Source organism: Stomoxys calcitrans, chromosome 3 (assembly GCF_963082655.1).
Source record: "Stomoxys calcitrans chromosome 3, idStoCalc2.1, whole genome shotgun sequence".
Taxonomy (NCBI): Eukaryota; Metazoa; Arthropoda; class Insecta; order Diptera; family Muscidae; genus Stomoxys; species Stomoxys calcitrans.
In genome coordinates, this window is record NC_081554.1 from 57,043,869 (window position 1) to 57,069,393 (window position 25,525).

The 25,525-nt window shown below is 39.3% G+C and overlaps 1 protein-coding gene across 1 annotated transcript in view; it reads right to left on the reverse strand.

Moving 5' to 3' along the window:
* The window catches only part of LOC106083069 (nitric oxide synthase), a 317,072-nt gene that overhangs the window by 177,193 nt on the left and 114,354 nt on the right, over positions 1-25,525 (reverse strand). Inside the window, exon 9 of the mRNA XM_013245896.2 lies at positions 7,361-7,570. Within this exon, the coding sequence (XP_013101350.2) occupies positions 7,361-7,570 (210 nt within the window). The remainder of the gene's footprint in view (positions 1-7,360; positions 7,571-25,525) is intronic.

A 25,525-nucleotide genomic window follows, 5' to 3' on the forward strand; every position in this document is an offset into this window, starting at 1 on the left:
TTTCAAAACATGGACCGATTTGGACCATTCACAATACCCAATAGCAAATAACAAGTAAAAGCGTGCTAAGTTCAGCCGGGCCGAATCTTGGCAACCGACCACCATGAATTCTGGTAAACTATGGGTGCTATAGCTGGTAATAGACCGATTTGAATCATACTTGGCACAGTTTTTGAGAGTCCTAAGGGAACACTATGTGCCAAATTTCATCCAAATCGGATAAAAATTGGTTCAAGATGTCAAATCGGAAGATCGGTTTATATGAGAGCTATATAAGGTTATAGTCCGATTTGAACCGCACTTAGCACAGTTGTTGGAAATCAGATCGGAACACCATGTGCAAAATTTCAAATAAATCGAATGAAAATTGAGGCTTACAGGGGCTCAGGAAGTCAAATCGGTGGATCGGTTTATATGGGAGCTATATTAGGTTCTTGACCGATTTAGACTGTACGAGGCACAGTTACAGAGGGTCATATCGGAATACTATGTGCAAAATTTCAGCTAAATTGGGGAACAATTGCTCTTCCTGGGGCTCAAGAAGTCAAATCGGTGGATCGGTTTATATGGGAGCTATATCAGGTTATAGTCCGATTTGAACCGCACTTAGCACAGTTGTTGGAAATCAGATTGGAACACTATGTGCAAAATTTCAAATAAATCGAATGAAAATTGAGGCTTACAGGGGCTCAGGAAGTCAAATCGGTGGATCGGTTTATATGGGAGCTATATTAGGTTCTTGACCGATTTAGACGGTACTAGGCACAGTTGCTGAGGATCATATCGGAATACTATGTGCAAAATTTCAGCCAAATTGGGCAAAAATTGCGGTTTCCAAGAAGTCAAATCGGGAGATCGGTTTATATGGGAGCTATTTCAGGCAATAGGCGGCTTTGGACCGTACTTAGATCAGGTGTTGGAAATCATAACACAACATTATGTGCAAAATCTTAACCAAATCGGGCGAAAATTGAGGCATCCGGGGACTAATGAAGTAAAATCGGAAGAACGGTTTATATGGGAGCTATATTAGATTATAGACCGATTCGGACTTTCCATGGCTCAGTTGTTAAGAGTCATAACAGAACACCATATGCAAAATTTCTGCCAAATCGGATGAAAACTGAGGCTTCCAGGGGCTCAAGGAGTCAAATCGGGAGATCGGTTTATATAGGAGCTATATCAGGTTCTTGACCGATTTACACGATTTTTCAGCCAAATCGGACAACAATTGCGGCTTCCAGGGGCTCAAGAAGTCAAATCTGGAGATCGGTGTATATAGCAGCTATATCAGATTATAGAACGATTTGAACCGTATTTGGCACAGTTGTTGAGAGTCATAACAGAACACCATGTGCAAAATTTCAGCCAAATCGGACAAAAATTGCGGCTCCCAGGGGCTCAAGAAGTCAAATCGGGAGATCGGTTTAAAAGGGGAGCTATATTCAAATCTGGCTAGCTTTACGCGTTCGACCGCTATGGTGATTTCGACAGACGGACGAACAGGGCTAAATTGACGCAGAATGTCGAGACGATCAAGAATATATATACTTTAAGGGGTCCTAGATCAATATTTCGAGGTGTTACAAACAGAATGTTGAAATTAGTATTACCCCTTCCTATGGTGGAGGGTATTAAAATCAATTTGTGTTTGTTTTTTGGTTTGTTTTTAGGTGTGTCCTTATAGACTCGAAAACGGCTGAACCGATTTCCATTATATATTTTTACAGATGGTGCATAATATAAAATAGAGTGGTGAAAATAGAGTACTACATTTTTTGATACCTGAAAGGGGGGCGGACCCTGCCCCTTACCCTAATTTTCAGAAACGCCAGATCTCGATGATGGGTGGTGCGATTTAAGCGAACTTTTGTGTGCTCCTCTATAGTACCCTAAAAATGAACATTTCGTATCCAAATTTGGATGGGGTACCTAGGGAGGCCGCCCCACCCCAAAACCTACCAAATCTACATTAAGACCAATCACGACAATATGGGACCCAAATGAAAGGTATTTAGGATAAGAAAACTTATCTGATATCCAATTGTCGGACCAAGCGTTAGAGGGATCAGGGGACCACCGCAAACCCCGAAACACCCCTTAATCGGACATATTTACCGATCATGGCAATATGGGACTCAAATGAAAGGTATTTGCGAGTAGAATACGAATCTGATATCCAAATGTGAGACCAAGTTTCTGGGGGTCCACCCCTTCTCCAAAACACCCCCCAAACAGAACATATTTACTGACCATGGCAATATGGGGTTTAAAGAAAAGGTATTTGAATGTAGAATACGAATGTGATATATAAATGTGGGGCCAAGTGTTTCGGGGACCGCCCCTCCAAAAAACACCCCCAAAAAGAGGACAAATTTACGACCATAGCAATATAGGGTTCAAATGAAAGGTCTTGGGGAGTAAAGCAGGAATCTGATTCCTGATTCCTTCAGAAAGACAGACAATAGAATGTCCTATGTCACAAATGTTGACATGTTACAAGCAGAAAACAAACTAAGTTTGTCCTTAGTCCTACTGTGGTATGCATGCAAGTTGACTTTGTGTGTAAAATTGACTTTTCCTACGAATATCCCATATCCTACAATTAAATATTGCAGCTAAAATTGTCTTCCTTCAACTAAGTTGTTTAATAAACCAAAATATCTCAACTAAATGCCTTACTCTGCCTTACGCATCTTGCTATCACATGAAACTGTATCGCAGGCCGCTGCAAGATAAACAGAATTTCAAACAAGACAAGAAAGGATAATGAAAACATTATACATATGTGGGTGCTGCGAAATGCCAGTTAGTCACTCAGTTAGTCAAATTACTCGCAATAGCATCTGTGGCTAAGGTTATCTACAGTTTTTTACCAAAGTCACAATAAATTGACTCCATCTAACTAACTAAGGTCATTTTCCTTCATCTAGGTAGCTTTACTCTTTGGTGTCTACATGATAATAACACATGAACGAAGCAGCCAGAAGGTTGGCAGACTTCAATTCCGGTAAAACATACCACCAAACATATGTACATACCCTTGTAATCCACTTAAAGGATAATCCTTTTTTTGTTTTGTTCTTCTTGCATTAGCATGGCACAAAAGCCACAAGCAGCAAAACCAAACAAAAAACGAAAATACGAAAAAAAATTAACCTGCCAACAAAGGCATTAAAGGTAATGTGCATAGAGGGAGACAGAAAGTAGTCAGTGGGAGAGTATGAAAGCTCTAATATATTGAGACCTCAAAGAAGCAATTGTAGGTCCTTTATAAAGTATCAAAAATTTATTGTAATACACCTACTCTGGGGATGAGAGGGATGAGGTTCTGTGTAACAATGTTCAGTTAAATTCCATAAAAAACCAAAATTACATAAGAGATAAAATTTAAAAAAATAAAATAAATAATAATAATAAAAAAAATAAAATAAAATTAGAATAAAATAGAATAAAATAAAATAAAATAAAAAAATTAAATAAAATAAAATAAAAAAATAAAATAAAATAAAATAAAAAAAAATAAAATAAAAAAAAAATAAAATAAAATAAAATTAGAATAAAATAGAATAAAATAAAATAAAATAAAATAAAATAAAATAAAATAAATTAAAATAAAATAAAATAAAATAAAATAAAATAAAATAAAATAAAATAAAATAAAATAAAATAAAATAAAATAAAATAAAATAAAATAAAATAAAATAAAATAAAATAAAATAAAATAAAATAAAATAAAATAAAATAAAATACAAATAAAATAAGATAAAATAAAATAAAATCATATTAAATAAAATAAAATAAAATAAAAATAAAATAAAATAAGATAAATTAAATTAAAATAAAATAAAATAAAATAAAATAAAATAAAATAAAATAAAATAAAATAAAATAAAATAAAATAAAATAAAATAAAATAAAATAAATTAAAATAAAATAAAATAAAATAAAATAAAATAAATTAAAATAAAATAAAATAAAATAAAATAAAATAAAATAAAATAAAATAAAATAAAATAAAATAAAATAAAATAAAATAAAATAAAATAAAATAAAATAAAATAAAATAAAATAAAATAAAATAAAATAAAATAAAATAAAATAAAATAAAATAAAATAAAATAAAATAAAATAAAATAAAATAAAATAAAATAAAACAAAGTAAAATAAAATAAAATAAAATAAAATAAAATTAAAATAAAATGAAATAAAATAACACAAGTAAAAGTGTGCTAAGGGCAATGGAGTTCCTTCCCGGCAATATCGAGTTCTTTTCCCGGTATCTCTTTTGCTATGCTATTGAAGCTACATCAAGTTATTGTCCGATCCGGACCATAAATGAATTGAATATTGGACACCATTTTAGAAGTCATTGTGTAAAATTTCCAAATCGGATAGAAATTGCGCCCTCTAGATCGTCAATAAGTAAAATAGGGAGATCGGTTTACATGGGAGCTATATCAGGCCATAGACCGATTCGGACCATATTTGACACATATAGTGAAGGTCATGAGAGAAGCCATTGCTCAAAATTTCAAACAAATCGTATAATTATTGCGCCCTCTGCAGAAGTCGAGATCGCAGATCGATTTACATGGCAGTAATATCAGGTTAGCACCGATTTAAACCATATAATAAAACACGACATGAAAAATTTCAGCCCAATTTGAACCATATTTAGCACATTTGTTGGAAGTGATACCAAAACACTACGTGCAAAATTTCAGTCAAATCGGATAAGAATTGCGCCCTCTAGAAGCTGAAGAATTCAAGACCCAAGATCTATTTATATGACAGCTTTATCAAAACATGGACCGATTTGAACCATAGCAAGCGCAGTTGTTGGAAGTGATACCAAAACACCACTTGCAAAATTTTAGTCGAATCGGACGAGAATGGCGCCCTCTAGAGGCTTAAGAAGTCAAGACCCAAGATCGGTTTATATGGCAGCTATATCAAAACATGGACCGATTTGGCCCATTAACAATCCCAACCGACCTACACTAAGAAAAAGTATTTGTGCAAAATTTCAAGCGACTAGCTTTACTCCTTCGAGAGATAGCGTGCTTTCGACAGTCAGACAGACGGACGGACAGACGGACGGGCATGGCTAGATCGACTTAAAATGATATGATGATCAAGAATATATATACTTTATGGGGTCTCAGACTCGTATTTCGAGGTGTTACAAACAGAATGAGAAATTAGTATACCTCCATCCTATGGTGGAGGGTATAAAAATGTCAACGGTGATTATCCCCTCCTAATGGTGGCGACATTTGTGAGGAACTATGCCATTTGAAAAAATGGTATGGCAGCCATGTAAAAACTTCTCCGTTCGGAGATTATTACCTGATTTCGCTGATATTTGGCACAGTGAGCTGTGTTAGACTCTCCGATATGCGTGTTTAGTATGATCGCTCCATACTTGGATATAGCTGTCATAAATACTGATCTCCGGATTTTAGGTCTTGGACCCATTAAAGGCGCAAGACTGCTTTCGTTGAAAATTGGCACAGTAAGCAACGTATGAATTTTGGACATCCTTGCCGTATATGGTTCACATCGGTATTTATTTGGATAAAGCTACCGTATATATATACCAATCTCCCGATTTAAGTTTTAGGGCCTATTACAGATGCTTTTTATAGCCGCAGAAATTTGGTACAATAAGTCGAATTTGACAGATAGCCACCGTAGCGCAGAGGTTTACATGTCCGCCTATGCCGCTGATCGCCTGGGTTCGAAACCTGGCGAAACCATCAGAAAAAAATGTTCAGCGGTGGTTTTCCTCTCCTTATTCTGGTAACATTTGTGAGGTACTATGCCATGTAAAAACGGCGACTTGGCTTTAAAAAGTAGGCCCCTTATGATTGAGATTACAACTCGAATCGCACTGCATTCATTAATTAAAATATCGGATACTTGTGCTATCACCCTCGTATCCTGCCATCCTCTGCTAAAAAGTCCTTTATCCACCTGAACCCAATACATTTACCTACATGCTAAAGTCATTGTGGGAAGAACCACAACCACAAGAAGTTCCAATGTTAGTAAACATAGACCATCCTAAGAAAGGACATACAGCTCAGAACACATTAATGCTCAACCGAACAAAAGCAACTGTATCTATGTTATTTGTATTAAATAGCTTAAATGAGTGTGTGCGTGTGTGTGTGTGAGTATGTGTAAATGTATTTGCTACAGAGGTTGTTTCTCTAAATTACACACATGACTTGGGTTGATTGGTATTTGCTTAGAATTTCTTTCCCAACGAAAACACAAAGTAAACTGTAAAACCATAGACTTTAATTGAAACAGTGATTAATAGGAACACTCGAGTAACAATTATTTATATGGTCTCAGAGCCAATTATATCTGCCTTCCGATATATTTGGATCAAATTATATCTAATTAGATAAAATTTGATCTTAAATTTGTCCAGAATTTTCAACTTTTTTACCAGGGCACACAATTTGATGAAAATTTTAATAATTCTAAGCTTTTAAGGTAGAAGGAAATACAACTTTTAGTTGAATCAATGAATTGTTTAACCTATAGCAGTACATGCTTGAAAAACATTCACATGGACCAACTCGGTAATATAGTCAACTGAAGCCTAAAAGTAGGCTTTAAATTAATTCTGAAGATTCGGTACTGGGTTTTATGGTTCATAAATTGCGACCTATACCAATGATGGCTATAAAAATATTAACTTTCCATTATTTAACCAACGATTGAGCTGGAAAAATTGCTCAACTTCCCCTTAGCCAGATGTGTTTAATCGCCAGGCATTCGACAAGACCTTTAGGCATTAGACTACACCTCTACGCATTAGACTAGACATTGGTTGTCCACCGACTTGCAAGCACGGACTTATAGCCATTTAGATGTAGGGTGTCGAAGAGTTGGCTTTGTTTTTCTCTTATATTGAAATTCCAACAATTGTGACAGTAAAAATGTTCTATTGTTCAGGATGTACACTTAGAATCGTTTTTCTTATTTACCCCAAAACCACTGTTCAACACTTTATAGTGTATTTGTAATGACAGTGAATATGTTCACAGAACCCATTTCAGATTATTTTGTATTTTATTCTTAACTCAGGTATTTTAATATCAGCAACAATCACAATTGTTATTTTTATTGAGACACTCTGACATTCTTGTGATGTTTAAAGCCCCCCCTCCTCTTTTTCTTTTTCTCTTTAGCCATTCATCCTCAGCCGCATAGCTGTGACACATTTGCACGATTAACTAACGATACACTTGCCGCAAGAGGTTTGTGTTTCTTGTTTACCCTCCCCTCCCCCCTCCACTCTAACCCCATAGAATGAATGTTAGTAGTCAATGAAACTTACCTGGCAATTTGTTTAAAATTAAATTTGCGTCTTGGTTTCTTGCTTTTGCCTTCGCCACGTCCCTTCTTCCAGATGTGTGTACGCCATGCCGAATCCTGATATTCGAATGAAGGCTTCAAATAGTACAGAGACATTTCCTGATGAAAGACGGGTGTTATCGAACCAGACATGGGTGGCACGATCCATATCCAATCGGCGGGGCAACCATTTCTGTAAAAAGAAATTGACAATCGTTTAGCGGAAATGGAGATTTAAAATGTCGTTTCCGGTGTGCGGGACTTTAAGCCAATGGGTGGGATAATGCAGGGGATTACAATATAAATGTTTTCATTGTGTTCGTGGTTGTTGTTGTTGTTGTTGTTTATGTCAATACGTTGGTGTAGGTATTTATTTCAAAACCACGAATGTATAAGTCAATCAGGATGGCATCCTCATTTGGTAATCTAAAGTCACCACCGACTTGGTGACTTTAGATGGTAAAATAGCAGAAATGCTGAGAGTGAGTGGAGGTAAAAAGGGAGTAAGTATTGTAATCTTCATTTTAAAGAAAAATAAAACTAACCACAGGGAAATATATTCGGTGGTTAGTTAAAGGTTAAAAAGAAAATCAAATTAGGTCGCGTTTATGTAGATTTGAAAATTAACCAGTAAGGAGGTCACCGTGGAGCAGAGGTTAGCACGTCCGCCAAACGCTGGGTTTAAATCCCGGCATGAACATCAGAAAAATTTTCAGCGGTGGTTGCCCCCTTAACCAATGCTGGCTATATTTGTGAGGTATCCTGCCATGTTAAAACTTCTCCACCAAGTGGTGTCGCTATGCGGCACGCCGTTCGGAATCGGCATAAAAAAGAAGTTTCCTTATCAGTGAGGTTTAATAATAAGATTCATACGAGAGAGGCATCTCCTGTTCCTTAGTGGAATGTTCATGGGAAATTTAGTAGTAACCAGTAAGGAAAGACAAAGGTCGGGCGGTGACGACTACGCCAACGAGCCTGTCTACTTACTTGATAAAATGTTGTACACATACTGAGATGGCAAAAGTAAGACCTCATTATAAGTCTTATTTAGATAAAGGGCCATATCGGATGAAAGATAAATATGGGGGCAATAACTTAATCTTTACCAATTTTTATGAAATTTTTCACATGTACGGAGACGACAAAAAGAACCGCATATTGCAAATATAAGACCAAATTTTGTAGCTTCTACAGCCTTTAAAGTCCATATCTGATGAAATATATATAAGGGAGCTATATCTAAATCTGAATCGATTTCTTTCATATGTTACATGTGGGAGCTATATCCAAATCTGAATCGATCTAGATGAAATTTTACACACGAAGTGAAACGATAAATAAAACCAAATTTTGTAAAGATCGAACTAAAATTGTGGCTTCTACAGCCTAAAAAGGCGATATCGGATGAAAGATGTATATGGGAGCTATATCTAAATCTGAACCGATTTTGATGAAATTTTGCACACATATAAGGACGTCAAATATAACAATTCATGCCAAATTTTGTAAAGATCGGACCAAAATTGTGGCCAATAAAGCCTTAAAAGGCGATATCGGATGAAAGATGTATATGGGAGCTATATCTAAATCTGAACCGATTTTGATGAAATTTTGCACACCTATTGGGACATCAAATAAAACAATTCATGCCAAATTTTGTAAATATTGGACTCAAATTGTGGCCACTACGGCATTAGAAGGCCATGTCGGATGAAAGTTATAAAGGGTGATTTTTTTGAGGTTAGGATTTTCATGCATTAGTATTTGACAGATCACGTGGGATTTCAGACATGGTGTCAAAGAGAAAGATGCTCAGTATGCTTTGACATTTCATCATGAATAGACTTACTAACGAGCAACGCTTGCAAATCATTGAATTTTATTACCAAAATCAGTGTTCGGTTCGAAATGTGTTCATTCACCGTTCAGCGATGAGGCTCATTTCTGGTTGAATGGCTACGTAAATAAGCAAAATTGCCGCATTTGGAGTGAAGAGCAACCAGAAGCCGTTCAAGAACTGCCCATGCATCCCGAAAAATGCACTGTTTGGTGTGGTTTGTACGCTGGTGGAATCATTGGACCGTATTTTTTCAAAGATGCTGTTGGACGCAACGTTACGGTGAATGAACACATTTCGAACCGAACACTGATTTTGGTAAAAAAATTCAATGATTTGCTAGCGTTGCTCGTTAGTAAGTCTATTCATGATGAAATGTCAAAGCATACTGAGCATCTTTCTCTTTGACACCATGTCTGAAATCCCACGTGATCTGTCAAATACTAATGCATGAAAATCCTAACCTCAAAAAAATCACCCTTTATATGGGAGCTATATCTGAATCTTTAACGATTTTGATTTGAAATTAAGCCCACATATTGGGACGTCGAAAAAAACATCTCATGCAAAATTTTGTAAAGATTGCACTCAAATTGTGGCTTCTACAGCCTCAAAAGGCCACATCAGATGAAAGTTATATATGGGAGCTATATCTAAATCTGATCCGATTTTAATCAAAATCAATAGCGTTTATCCTTGCGCCATAACAATGACTTTTGCTATATTTTATTACAATCGGGCAACAAATGCGATTTCTGCCTTGTTCAGAAGGACTCATGGACAGACCGACAAACGGAGAGACGGACAACGAATCAGGAAGTTATTCTAGTCCAGTCTGTATACTTATCAATGGGTCTAGCTCTTCTCCTTCTTAGTGCTGCAAGCAAGTTCACAAAGCTAAAATACCCTATACCACAGTGGTGGTGTAGGGTATAAAAACTAAAACTGGATACTCCGTCTCCATAAAAGTTCAAAAAGTAGTGAGAACATATGAAATCTCACGCATGTTGTGATTGTGCGGATTTGGGCCTGCAGGACTATGTGGTCAGCATGTCGGAAACAGAGCCAAGACTTTGCATCCTCAATGTTCAATGTTCCTTAATCCATACATGTTGCATGAACTACTGGTTGGCAATACCAAATTTCCACCAATCCAAGACTGTGCAGTCGACAACAGTATCTCGCACTGGACCTCAAGTGTCGTCTAAAGTATCCCTTTATCAGTTTCATCCATGTCTTCTACGATCCCGCGAATATCTCGCAATCAGTGTTGCCACTCAAGAAAATTTTTCCTACCAAAATTTAAGAAAAATCCTACCAACCTCGAGCAATACCTACCAAATGTTCCACAAGCCAAAAATGCGGTATGTTTTTATATTCGCCACCTGAGACAGTGAGTTGCATCTACCTCTCAACATCTTTGTATTCGGCTGCCACATAGGCCTATTTTACGATTGAAGGCTCTCAGCCGCATTTCCTACCCAGAATTTACGAAAAGCAGAAGTAAGTAAGAAGCAAGAAGTAAATAATTTTTAGTTATCCCCTGCCTTATGTCTCATAACCGCAGTGGCTGCCTCATACCTCATATGTATGTCTTTGGATCGGCCATCTAGAACTCTCTCCAGTGTGCTAGAGGGTGTGATTCTCGCCACTTTCTTCCTTTTTTCATTGTCTTACCAGGGTTTCACAATGAGCCTGGCCTTAGAGTGAACTCACCTTTCAGGGTGGGCTACGCATTTAAACTAAACCTTGTCTGAAGACAAAATTTCCATGATTTTTCTCTCAAAACGAAATTTCCATAAAATTTTTGCTTATGGCAAAATTTTCATGAAATTTTCTCCAATGAAAAAATTTCCGAAAATTTTTCTAAAGATGGAAGTGACGTATTTTTAATTCGCTCTGCAAGAGTTTTCTGTAGCTCGTAATAGGGAGTTATATTCGCAGAAAGTTTTAAATCACTGAAGTATAGCTACGATGGTGTTACCCATTCGGCGGTTGATGATCTGTGTCTATTTCCTGTGGAGCGGCAGATCTAGAGCCTGGGAGTAGGCTTAGAATGGACTCCAAAGACGCAACAGCTGATACAGGTGGTGGTATCAGGCCGAAGCATGTTGTCTACTACTGAGACCTCGACTGGTGGAGCGGTTGCACAAGGCCCCTTTTCGAATATCAACGATTTCGCTGAAAATTGAAACAGTGAGTAGTCTAAGGCCTACCGACATCTGACCCAAAATATGGTTTAGATCGGAATATATTTAGATATAGCTGCTATATAGACCGATCTGCCGTTAAAGGGTCTGAAGCCCATAAAAGCTGCATTTATTACCCGATTTCAATGAAATTTGAAACAGTGAGTTGTTGTAAGCCTCCCGACATCCGACACAAATAAAGTTCAGATCGCACTAAATTTGGATACAACTGCCGTATGGACCGATCTGCCGATTTAGGGTCTGAAGCCCATGAAAGCCTGATTTATGAACCGATTTCAATGAAATTTTAAACAGTGAGTTATATATTTAGATATAGCTGTCATACAGACCGATCTGCCATATGAGGGTCTGAAACCCATTAAAGCTTTATTTATAACCGGATTGAGCTCAAATTTTAATCAGAGTGTTGTTTTAAGCCTCCCGTAATCTGACCCAAATATGGTTAAAGTCGGACTATATTTAGACCAATCTGCCGATTAAGAGTCTAAAACTCATAAAATCTTTATTTATTACGATTACGATTTCGTTGAAATTTTAAAAAGTCAGCCAGTCAGTAAGCCTCCCAACATCCGATCCAAATGTGATCCAGATCAGACTATATAGATATAGCTGCTATATGGACCCATATTGCAATTTAAGATCTTAATCCTACAAAAAGCGGCTTTATTGCTTAATTTCGCTGAAACTGTTACTTGTATAAGAGTCCTCGGGACCTGAATATAATATGATCCAGACGAGTCCCTATTTAGATATAGCTATGGATATGGTAGTGGAGTAATAATAATATAGGATGATTAATAAATCCATGGTGGTGGGTATCCAAAGTTAGGCACGTCAGAACTTAACCCGTTTTTACTTGTTTGAAAATTACTTCTAATATGGTTTTCAACATCTAAGCTAAGGCCTGAATCGGTCCATAACAAGATATAGCTCCAACAGTATGGCAATTATTATCCATTATCCTTTGTTTGCCTATAAAGACTCGGTCCGGCCAAACTTAGCACGCTTTTACTTATTACATTCATTTTTTCTAGTTCAGATTCTGATCCTGCCTTTATTTGTGTGACGATCTGCAGTTAGATTCACATAGGCATTTAGTCTATTATGATGCCAAGGGAACACAAAGGAAGATGATGCCAATTCAGTCTAGCGTTGAACCAAGTCTAAGAGCTGCCTAATGTATACATCCGCTAATTTAGACAATTCCTCAAAGAAAAAAGAACTTTATGTTGAAGTTGGTCTTTTTGTTAGTGCAGCGGGTGTTCTTTGGCAATGACTGCAAATGCAAATTTGTCCGTTCTTGGGCAATATTAATAAGGAACAGAGGACAAACTTCTCACGCATCAATGAGTGTTATCAGATTCAAGTTATAGCCTCTTTATTGGCTCTTTTAATCTAAAAATATTTTAAGTACCCAACAAACGCCCTGGGATTTTTATACCCTCCACAATAGGATGGGTCATACTAATTTCGTTATTCCGTTTCTAACACTTCGAAATATTCGTTTAGACTCCATAAAGTATTGGGTTGCCCAAAAAGTAATTGCGGATTTTTCATATAGTCGGCGTTGACAAATTTTTTCACAGCTTGTGACTCTGTAATTGCATTCTTCTTCTGTCAGTTATCAGCTGTTACTTTTAGCTTGCTTTAGAAAAAAAGTGTAAAAAAAGTATATTTGATTAAAGTTCATTCTAAGTTTTATTAAAAATGCATTTACTTTCTTTTAAAAAATCCGTAATTACTTTTTGGGCAACCCAATATCTATTCCTGATCGTCATGACATTTTAAGTCCATCTAGCCATGTTCGTCTGTCGAAATTAGGCTAATTTTCGAAAGAAAAAAACCAGGCGCCTGAAATTTCGCATAAATACTTCTTATGAATGTAGGTCGGTTGGGATCGTAAATAGGACAAATCGGTTAACGTTTAGATAGAGCTCCCATATAAACCGATCTCCCAAATATACTTCCAACAGATGTACCAAGTTTGGATCCGATCGGTCTAAAACCTCATATAGCTACCATATAAACCGATCTCCTGAGTATACTTCTTAAACCGCTAGAGGTCGCAACTCTTATCCGGATTGGCAGAAATTTTGCACATTGATTTTTCCTATGGCATCCAAGAGATGTACCAAGTTTGGATCCAATCGGTGCAAAATCTGATGTAGGTTCCATATAAACCGATCTCGATCTCCCGAATATACTTCTTTTGGGCTCTAGATGACGCGATTCTTATGGGGATTTCTTGTTATGACCTCCCATTTTCAAACAACGTGACAAATGCGATCCATGGTGGAGGGTCTATAGGAGTCGGTCTGGCCGAACTTAGCACCTTTTTACTTGTTTTTTTATACCCACCACCGAAGGATGGGGGTATATTCATTTTGTCATTCCGTTTGCAACACATCGAAATATCCATTTCCGACCCTATGTAAATATATAAGTATATATATTCTTGATCAGCGTAAAAACCTAAGACGATCTAGACATGTCCGTCCGTCTGTCCGTCTGTCTGTTGAAATCACGCTACAGTCTTCAAAAATAGAGATATTGAGCTGAAACTTTGCACAGATTATTTTTTTATCCATAAGTAGGTTAAGTTCGAAGATGGGCTAAATCGGACTATATCTTGATATAGCCCCCATATAGACCGATCCGCCGATTTAGGGTCTAAGGCCCATAAAAGCCACATTTATTATCCGATTTTGCTGGAATTTGCGACAGTGAGTTGAGTTAGGCCCATCGACATCCTTCGTCAATTTGGCTCAGATCGGTCTAGATTTGGATATAGCTACCATATAGACTGATCCTCCGATTTAGGGTCTTAGACCCATAAAAGCCACATTTACTGTCCGATTTTGCTGAAATTTAGGGCAGAGAATTGCGCTAAGCCCTTCGACATTCTTCGCCAATTTGGCTCAGATCGGTCTAGATTTGGATATAGCTACCATATAGACCGATCCTCCGATTTAGGGTCATAGGCCTATAAAAGCCACATTTATTATCCGATTTTGCTGAAATTTTGGACAGTGAGTTATGTTAGGCCCCTCGACATCCTTATTTAATTTGGATCAGATCGGCCCAGATTTGGATATAGCTGCCATATAGACCTATCTCTTGGTTTTAGGCTTTGGGGCCATAAAGATGCATTTATTACCCGATTTTGTTGAAATTTGGGACAGTGAGTTGTCTTATGCCCATCGACGTCCTTCTTTAATTTGTCCCAGATCGGACCAGATTTGAATATAGCTGCCATATAGACCGATATCTCGGTTTTAGGTTTTGGGGCCATAAAAGGTGCATTTATTACCCGATTTTGCTGAAATTTGGGACAGTGAGTTGTCATAGGCCCATCGACGTCCTTCTTTAATTTGTCCCAGATCGGTTCAGATTTGGATATAGCTGCCATATAGACCTATCCACCGATTTGGGGTCTTAGGGCCATAAAAGGCGCATTTATTATCCGAAGTCGTCGAAATTTGGGACAGTGAGTTAAGTTGAACCCCTTGACATACCTCTGCATTATGGCCCAAATCGGTCCCCATTTGGATATAGCTGCCAAGTAGACCGATATCTCGATTTAAAGTCTTGGCCCCATAAAAGGCGCATTTATAATCCGATGTCACTGAAATTTGACACAGTGACTTATGTTAGGCTCTTCGACATCCGTGTCGTATATGGTTCAGATCGGTTTATTTTTAGATATAGCTACTAAAAGGACCAATATTTTGTTATACACAATTGAACAATAACTCGTTCTTAATAGTATTTGGTCCAAATCGGAACATCTAACTGCTATGGAACATAAGGTATGCAATTTTCACAGGATTTTTATAAAAGGTGGTTTATATATATAGCAGAGGTGATGGGTATCCAAAGTTCGGCCCGGCCGAACTTAACGCCTTTTTACTCGTTTTTTTTTTCTTGATTTGATGTTTTACCATACATATGCACATGCTTCAATCAAAAGTGACACCCATATTGCATTATAATGTGAAGGTGCTATGGTGCGTATGAATGCGAATTCTCCATATGATAATCATACGCAGGGCTGTACAAAGCATTACATCGTTAATTATAATTTTCCCAGTGTGGCAACCCAACACCATGAACTCTGCGGAAAATTTCTATCAAATATGACAAACATTGAAATTAACAAGTAAAAAGGCGTTAAGTTCGGCCGGCCGAACTTTGGATACCCACCACCTCGGGTATATATGTAAACCACCTTTCGTCAAAATCCGGTGCAAAACTCATACCTTATGTCCCATAGCAAAAATATGTGGAGGGGCTTAACTTAACTCTTTGTCCACAATTTCGGCAACATCGGACAATAAATGCGCTTTTTATGGCCCCAAAACCTAAAACCGAGAGATCGGTCTATATGGCAGCTATATCCAAATCTGGACCGATCTGTGCGATAATACAGAAGGGGCTTAACTTAACTCACTGTCCTAAATTTCAGCGACATCGGACAATAAATGCGCCTTTTATGGGCCTAAGACCCCAAATCGGAGGATCGGTCTATATGGCAGCTATATCCAAATCTGGACCCATCTAAGCCATATTGACGGAGGATGTCGAAGGACCTAAGACAACTCACTGTCCCAAATTTCAGCAAAATTGGATAATAAAAGTGGCTTTTATGGCCCTAAGACCCTAAATCGGAGGATCGGTCTATATGGCAGCTACATCCAAATCTGAACCGATCTGAGCCAAATTGACGAAGGATGTTGAAGGACCTAACACGACTTATTGTCCCAAATTATAGAAAAATCGGATAATAAATGCAGCTTTTATGGGCCTAAGACCCTAAATTTGAGGATCAGTCTATATGGCAGCTATATCCAAATCTGAACCGATCTAAGCCATATTGACGGAGGATGTCGAAGGATCTAAGACAACTCACTGCCCCAAATTTCAGCAAAATTGGATAATAAATGTGGCTTTTATGGGCCTAAGACCTTAAATCGGAGGATCGGTCTATATGGCAGCTATATACAAATCTGGACCGATCTGGGCCAAATTGACGGAGGATGTTGAAGGGCCTAACACAACTCACTGTCCCAAATTTCAGCAAAAGCGGATAAAAAATGTGGCTTTTATTGGCCAAAGCCCTAAATCGGCCGATTGGTCTATATGGGGGCTATATCAAGATATAGTCCGATATAGCCCATCTTCGAACTTAACCTGCTTATGGACAAAAAAATTTTCTGTGCAAAGTTTCAGCTCAATATCTCTATTTTTGAAGACTGTAGCGTGATTTCAACAGACAGACGGACGGACATATCTAGATCGTCTTAGATTTTTACGCTGATCAAGAATATATATACTTTATAGGGTCGAAAATGGATATTTCGATGTGTTGCAAACGGAATGACAAAATGAATATGCCCCCATCCGTCGGTGGTGTTTATAAAAACCGATTAAGACCATACTTGTCATGATTTTTGGAAGTCGTAACGAAACACTGCATGCCAAATTTCAACCCAATCGGATAACAATAGATGTTTCTAGGCACTCAAGCTGTCAAATCAGAAGATCGGTTTATATTGGAGCTATATTAGGTTATAGATCGATTTGGACCATACTTGGCACTGCTATTGGAAGTCAGAATTCAGCAAAGCGGATAATATTCGTCGATATATATAATCAGGTAATAATAATAATTGCGGCTTTCAGAGGCTCAAGATGTCAAATCAGAAAATAGGTTTATATGGAAGCCATATGCAAGCCTCCCTGAACCGATGTGTCCCATTTGCAATCCCTAATGATCTAGATCATTAAAAAGGATCCGTGCAAAATTTCCATCAGCTAGCTCTACGCGTACGACCGCTTTCGAGACTTCCACAGACGGATGGATAAATGGACCGACGGGCGGACATGCCTAGATCGAATTAGAATTTCAAGACAATGAAGAATATATATGCTTCATGAGGTCGCAGATCATTATTTCGAGGTGTTACAAACGGAATGACAAGATTAGTTAGTATTCCCCAACCATCCCAGTGTGGCATAAAAATGTCATTAGTATCACTTTTTATACCCGCCACCATGGGATGGAGGCATACTTATCTAGTCATTCCGTTTGTAACACCCCAAAATATTCGTCCCCGTACAAGATCGCCTAAATGGCATAGCGATGCCATTCCCTGTTGTCTATTATCTGCACCGGAACATCCGACACAGTCCGGTACGCCTATGCCACTCTTAGTGCAGCAGTTCGCTGATCACCAATCAGCTGTTGTGCCCTGTGCCTGGAGGCTATCCGCAGCCGTATAAGAGGATGCTGTTACAAACTTCTATTAAAAGTTTCCACTTTTTGGGTAGTAGCCCTCCTCTGTTCGCCGTAAGTCTGCTCAGTTGGGTCGTGATTCCGTTCGCTTTTTGGACAGTGAATTTTATCTGCATACCGAACGTGAGCTTTGAATTCAGTCGAGTTCCGCGATAATTTATCGCCTTCCTTATCGTCATAACTTCTTTGTAAACTCGTATGTCTATTTCCAGGAGAGTTCTCCGTCTGTTTGGCAGTATTAATTCAGTCTTGTGTGTGGCCAACTTTTGTCCGCTTTCGTGTAGCCAGTTATTTGAGCGGATCATGACCTGCGTTAGTTAACGCTGTGCCTCTTTCGTGTTTCTCGTCGGTATGACTGCCGCAACGTCGTCTGTGTAGCATACGAAGAAGGTCTCGTCAGGTAATTCGTCATCGTAGCTGATGTTCAATAGGTCCGGGCCCAGAATAGACCCCTGAGCTGGTCCTGACTTTATCTGTAATCACATCGTTCCAGAACTCAGGTCATAGGTCAAAGATATATCCCTAAGATTGGTTTTGATTATTCTTAAAGGGTATCCTGGTATTTTAAACTTCCTTTTAAGGGTGTCTATCCCGTCTTTCCACTAAAGACTACTAAAAGCGTTCTTCACTTCAAGGGTAGCCAAAAGTATGATTGGTCTGTTGTGTTTTGGTTCGTGGCTCGTGCATGTAGAACCTCTTCGACAACATCTATTAGTGCTGCCTTGGGGATAACCCTCCTTCCGTGTTCATAGCTTCTTCAAGTCTCGGTTTTATAAGTCTCTCCAGTAGTTTACAGCCTGTGTCAAGCATGAATAGAGTTATGTAGGACGAGGGTCTTGGTGCATTTCACTTTCCCTTGCTTATCAACTCCAACTTTTGTTCTTTCCAGCATATTTATATACATACATGGAAGTATGTGCGGCCTTGCCAGGCTATTTTCTTTCTGCACCTCTGTTGGTATTCCATCAGAACTTGGTATTTTTTTTTGTTTCAGTTTTACAGCAGCCGAATTAAGTTCCTTCATTTTAAAGGAGACGAAGCCTCCTTGCATCAATGTCGTTTCAGGGGAACAACATGTTTATGATGTTATGCATGGTCTCTTCGTCTAGCTCGCTTGTTGGGCTCTTTCCGCCGAGTTTTTTCATAACAACTTTGTTGCCAAGCTCCCACGGATCTATATTCTCCTTCAATGCTTTCATAATAATTTGTATGACGTTTCTAAGATTTTTCTTTTCCTCTTTATGATCTTCGTATTACGATGCTGCTCGACCTCTCCGCTTTGCTCTTGTATATTTTCTTCGATATCCAAGGCAGTTTCGCCGTATTATGTTGATTGTCTCGTTCCACCAGAGGATCGTTTCGATGTTGTGAGTCGATCTAGCCATGTCCGTCCGTCCGTCAGTCGAAATCACGACAGAGGTCGAACGCGTAAAGCAAGTTGCTTGAAATTTTGCACAGAGGCTTAATAGTGATGTAGGTCGTTGGGAATTGCAAAGGGGCCATATCGGTTCCCTCCCATATAAACCGATCTGCCGATTTGACTTCTTGAGCCCCTGGGAGTCGCAATTTTTGTCCGATTTGGCTGAAATTTTGCACGTAGTGTTCTGTTATGATTTCCAAAAACTGTGCCAAGCATGGTTCAAATCGGTCTATATCCTGATATAGCTCCCATATAAACCGATCTCCCGATTTCACTTTTCGAGCCCTTACAAGCCGCAATTTTTGTCCGATTTGGATGAAATTTTGCATCTGGTGTTCCGTTATGACATTCAACAAATGTGCCAAGTACGGTCTTAATCGGTCTATAACCTGATATAGCTCCCATATAAACCGATCTCCCGATTTCACTTTTTGAGCCCTTACAAGCCGCAATTTTTGTCCAATTTGGCTAAAATTTTGCTTGTGGTGTTCCATTATGACTTCCAACAGCTGTGCCAAGCATGGTTCAAATCGGTCTATATCCTGATATAGCTCCCATATAAACCGATCTCCCGATTTGACTTCTTGAGCCCCTGGGAGTCGCAATTTTTGTCCGATTTGGCTGAAATTTTGCACGTAGTGTTCCATTATGACATCCAACAACTGTGTCAAGCTTGGTTCTAATCGGTCTATATCCTGATACAGCTCCCTTATAAACCGATCTCCCGATTTGATTTCTTGAGCCCTTACAAGCCGCAATTTTTGTCCTATTTGGATGAAATTTTGCACGTAGTGTTCTGTTATGACATTCAACAACTGTGCCAAGCATGGTTCAAATCGGTCTATATCCTGATATAGCTCCCATATAAACAGATCTCCCGATTTGACTTCTTGAGCCCTTACAAGCCGCAATTTTTGTCCGAATTGGATGAAATTTTGCATGTGTTGTTCCGTTATGACATTCAACAACTGTGCCAAGTACGGTCCAAATCGGTCTATAACCTGATATAGCTCCCATATAAACCGATCTCCCGATTTGACGTCTTGAGTCCTTACAAACCTCAATTTTTGTCCGAATTGGATGAAATTTTGCATGTGTTGTTCCGTTATGACATTCAACAACTGTGCCAAGTACGGTCCAAATCGGTCTATAACCTGATATAGCTCCCATGTAAACCAATCTCCCGATTTGACTTCTTGAGCCCTTACAAGCCGCAATTTTTGTCCGATTTGGCTGAAATTTTACACATAGTGTACTGTTGTGACTCCCAATAACCGAGCCAAGTACGGTTCGAATCGGTATATAACCTTATATAGCTCCCATATAAACCCATCTCCCGATTTGACTTCTTGAGTCCTTACCATCCACAATTTTGGTCCCATTTGGCTGAAAATTTGCACGCGGTGTTCTGCTTTGACTTCCAACGTTTGTGCCAAGTACGGTCCAAATCAGTCTATAACCTGATATAGCTCCCATGTGAACCGGTCTCTCGATCATCTATGTTCGGTTCCTAGAAGCTTTAATTTTTGCTGGTTTGACAGAAGTTTGGTATGTAGAATAAAATGATGCCCAAAATTTTTTTTTGTAAAAATTTTTACCAGAATCCATGGTGGTGAGTTCCCAAGTTTCGGCCTGGCCGATCTTAGTACGCTTTTACTTGTTAATCATAACACTTGTACACACCACAATAAACCTGCAATTGAAATCAAGTAAACATAACATTTTGCATTGAATTTCATAATTCAACGTAACTATGTTGACCGTTCAGCCCAACAAATATGCTTTAATCCTTCAATAATCGAGTGTTAAATTTTTATTTACCACAAAACCGCTTATGAATTGCCCATTATGTGGCCATATATAAATTTTATATGCACACTTAAAGCTTCAATTTGTTAGAGACCAAGCAACACAAAGCTGCACTGAAAAGGGGTAAAACATTTATCAAATCGGAAATTTACCTTTCACGGTTTCGTATGCACAGGCGTCAATTCCACCACAACAAATAGACCCTCTACCACCGATAGAGGCCTCTAAAGTGAATACATTTATCATGTGGGAATTATATGGTCATACACACACATTGGAACACATCCGCGTATGTTAGCTCACATTGCCGAACATATTCAGTTTCAATCAAATAAAACATTAGCCCACTTTCCAAAGCAATAACAGGAGCAGCAGCAATGGCTGCTCAATAGCATCAACAACAAAAACAACAACAGCGGAAAAAGGCAAACTCATCAATTTGTTGTACACGTTTGCAACCTGTTTGATAGAGTAAACGATAAGTAAAGCATGGCATGGAGGTAAATGAAAGGGCCGTGGGCTTAAAGGCCTTATTAGAAAATTGAGAATAGATTCTGTGGATGTGAACGTTCGCAAGTTGTAGGGCTTTTTAAAGCGAAAGCATCTTCCTTCTTCTGTACCTGTAGTATCACAATGGACGAAAACGTCTAATTGAGCCTGATGGATGACTGCCACTTAAACCTAACCTAACCTAACCCTCTTAAATGCTGTATATACTCGCACAACGAAAAAAAATCCGACACACAGTGGGAAAAAAATAAAAAAAAAACTAGTTAAAAAAAATCCTGTTTGGAAATGGGTAAATATATCTCTTGGAAATGGTGGCGAAGGGGCTGCCAAAAGACAACCTAGGGCCTAGAAATTTTGCACACCAACTAGCAAACACCTCAGCCCTTACCATTTCAATTTCCAAGGACATATGGAAATCCGACCACAAACGAAGATTTGGCAGGCACAACAAATTTTCAAAATACCGAGGGGCCTACCCAGGCCCGATTTCCATATGTCCTTGGAATTTGAAATGGTAAGGGCTGAGGGGTTAGCTAGCTGGTGTGCAAAATTTCAAGGCCCTAGGTTGACCGGATGCCTTTTGGCAGCCCCGTCGCCACCATTTCAAAGACATATCTTTACCCGTTCCCAAACGGTATTTTTTTACTAGTTTTTTTGATTTTTTTTCCCACTGTGCGTCGGTTCTTTTTCGTTGCGCGAGCATATGCAGCATTTAAGAGGGTTATGTTAGGTTAGGTTTAAGTGGCAGTCAGCCATCAGGCTCAATTAGATGTTTTCGCTCCCGGAAATCCCAGGACCATTTTGCACACAATCTCGCTAGATCTTACCATTTCATAATTCATGGACATATATTTACCCGTTCTCACACGACGTATTTTTTACTAGTTTTTTTTTTTTGATTTTTTCCCACTATGCAACGTCTCATCATCTTCCCAACATGCCTATATACGCCATCACTTGCCGCACCTATTCTGCATAAATGAGCTCGAAGTCCTATGTGTTGCTTTATTTTACCGAAAGCTATACAGATCTCATTCTTACTTCCTTTCTGAAATAGTCTCGTTTTTTCACGATTCGTATCTCCCCATAGTATTTTCGTTGTCCTAACGACCGTTTCGTAGCCCAAAACCTTCGTTGTTCGTAGCCCCAACCCTTAACTCGGATTTTGCCATCCTCAGAGATGGCGTTAATCTCCTTCTTACACTGCAAGACTGTTCATTACCTTACCGTCGTTACCTTACCCCACAGGATTTTCGCCGTCCTTCCAACTGTTTCACTGTTCCACAGTGTTCGTCGCCCACACCCTTAAATAGGGCTGCGCGTACTCGAAAGGCTTCGGGTTAACCAATTTTATAGACAGCGATCCTCTGGCCTTCACTGCCAAATCGTCTGCCCCGTTCATTTCCCCTTACTTCGTAATGGCCTGGCATCCAAACGATGCGGATTGTGCCATCCTCAGAGAAGGCGCTTATCTCCTTCTTACACTGCAAGACTGTTCGTGACCTCACCGTCCTGGTTGTTATTGCCCTTATGGCTATTTTACTGTCCGTAAAGATCTTCACACTCGACGTCTTCGCGTTAGCACCACACCATCTCACGCATTCCGTGATCCCCCAGATCTCCGCCTGCAGAACAGTATTTTGGTCAGGCAGTCTAAAGCAGATCTCAGTCCCTGGCTTCTCAATGTAGACCCCCAGGCCTACTCTATCCTCCAGCTTTGATCCATGCGCGTAACATGATCTTCCAGATGGCAATCCTGGGTTCCGTCAGTGCAGGACTATGCGCTGGCAACACTGCCTCGTACTCGACCTCATGTGTCATATCAGGTATCCGATCGTCTTAGGTATCCGATCGGAAACATCTACCCTTCCTTCCAGGTTTCCTATCGTCGCCTCGATTATAACCCGATGGTATGAGCTGTTCCCATCCCCAATCCATTCTCCCATTGGATCGTCTTCTTGGGAGTGGTTGATGGTCTTATCATCTGCACCCTGTTCTTTAGGTTGCATTGAGATTCACGTCACTGCACTGCCTGATGTTTTAATATTGGGATCTTTGCCTATCCTAGTTTTCCGAATCTCGAGAAAGTCGGTAATGGTCCCATCATCGGGTCCCAGTTCGTTAGGCTGTATTAAGTCTACAGTCCCTGCTCTGCCTGATGTTCAAATTCTAGGATCCTTGCCTATACAAGTCTTCAAAATCTTGAGTAAATGGGCTTCTTGGGAGTAGGTTTTGGTCTCATCGTCGGCTCCCTTTGCGTTAGGCGGCATTGAGTTCTCTGTCACTGCACTGCGTGATGTTTTAACATTGGGATCTTTGCCTATCCCAGTCTTCCTAATCTCGAGAAAGTCGTTGATGGTTCCATCGTCGGGTCCCTGTTCGTCAGGTTGTATTGAGTCTACCGTCTCCGCACTGCATGATGTTCCAATATTTGGATCTTTATCTATACTAGACTTCCAAATCTTGAGTAAATGGGTTTCATGGGAGTAGGTTTTGGACTCATCTTCGGCTCCCATCCCATTCGGCATTAAGTTCTCTGTCACTGCACTGGCTGATGTTTCAGCATTAGGATCTTTATCCATCCTAATCTACCTCTTCTCGAGAAAGTCGTCGACGATTCCGTCGTGGAGTCCCTGTTCGTTAGGTTGTGTTGGATCTCTTGCCCCTACTTTGCCTGATATTTTAGTATTAGGATCTTTGCTTACTCTAGTCTTCTCAATATTGAGAGAGTCGGTGATTGTCTCGTAGTCGGCAGACTTTCTGTTAGGAGGTATTGAGTGTTCCGACAATGCACCACCTCAATATGAGAATATTTGCCTATCCTAATCTTCCCTATTTTGAAAAAGACAGTCATGGCCCCGTAGTACGCCATGCCTTTAGTCTAAACCAAACTGGTCACGGAGACTTAATCAATGTCCACCACAAGTAGAGTGCCTTTTACCTTCTCCTCCCTGTGGAAAACCTCCTATTTCTCCACAACCAAATCTTATCTTTTGCTTGTTTAAGACATCATGCGTTCCGTCGTGATTTCGCTGCCCATATACTTGATGAAGACGGCCATGGCCCCTCAATACGCCATGACTTTAGCCTAAGCCAAACTTGTCACGGAGATTTGATCACTGCCCACCACAAGGAGATCTCCTTCCTCCTTTTCATCCCTGGGGAAAACCTACCATTTCTCCACGACCAAAACTTGGTTTTCTTTGTTTAAGACTTCCACCATGCCTTCAATAGCCACATTCTTGATTAAGACCGCTGTGAGGTCTTCTTGATGAAGACCGTTGATGATGAAGGCCTTGTGAGCTTTGGGATGCTTTTCCACAAGGTCGAGCTTTGTGCCACAGGGAGTGTGGATACTTCCAACGAGCATTTTGACGGTATCAATGCATTCCCTGGAATCAAAATTCAGCGGTAAGATGTCCCCTCTATACTCACAGCTCATTATTCGTATGGATGGACCCCCTTAAGAGTTCTTAAAAGCCTGCAGACCTCTTTGCCAATACAGCGAAATCCCCGGTCATCCAGGGCTTTTCTTGGGCGGATTTCCTTTCTCGAAGAGAACAACTATCTACGAAAGACCCCACCAGTCGTAATCCTGTTGATATTGTCGTCAATGTCTTCTATGCTTGGACAATCTAAATTATCTTGCCCAAGTCTTCTCCTCAGTAGTTTTCCGAATTCTGTCCAGTTGGGTTTCAACTTATTACGGAACCTTATCGGATTCGGAGCTGGCCGTGCGATTCTAAACCTTTGTGAGCTGTGGGAGGTCCATCTTTCTTACAAGGTCGAGCTTTGCGCCCCAGGGAGTGTGGATACTTCCAACGAGCTTTTTTACGGTATCAATACATTCCGCTGACCCAAAACTCAGGGTAAAGATGTCCCCTCTATACTCGCAGCTCATCATTTGTATGAGTGGACCCTCTACAGAGTTCCACACATGTTCGAAAATTTGATCGTTAACAAGATCCTCCACTTGGGACCGATGATCTGTTGGAATCCTACCAAATGCCCTGTCGATATTGATGACTCCCTAAGTCAGCTCATCTCTGTTTTGCTTCCTTGCCACT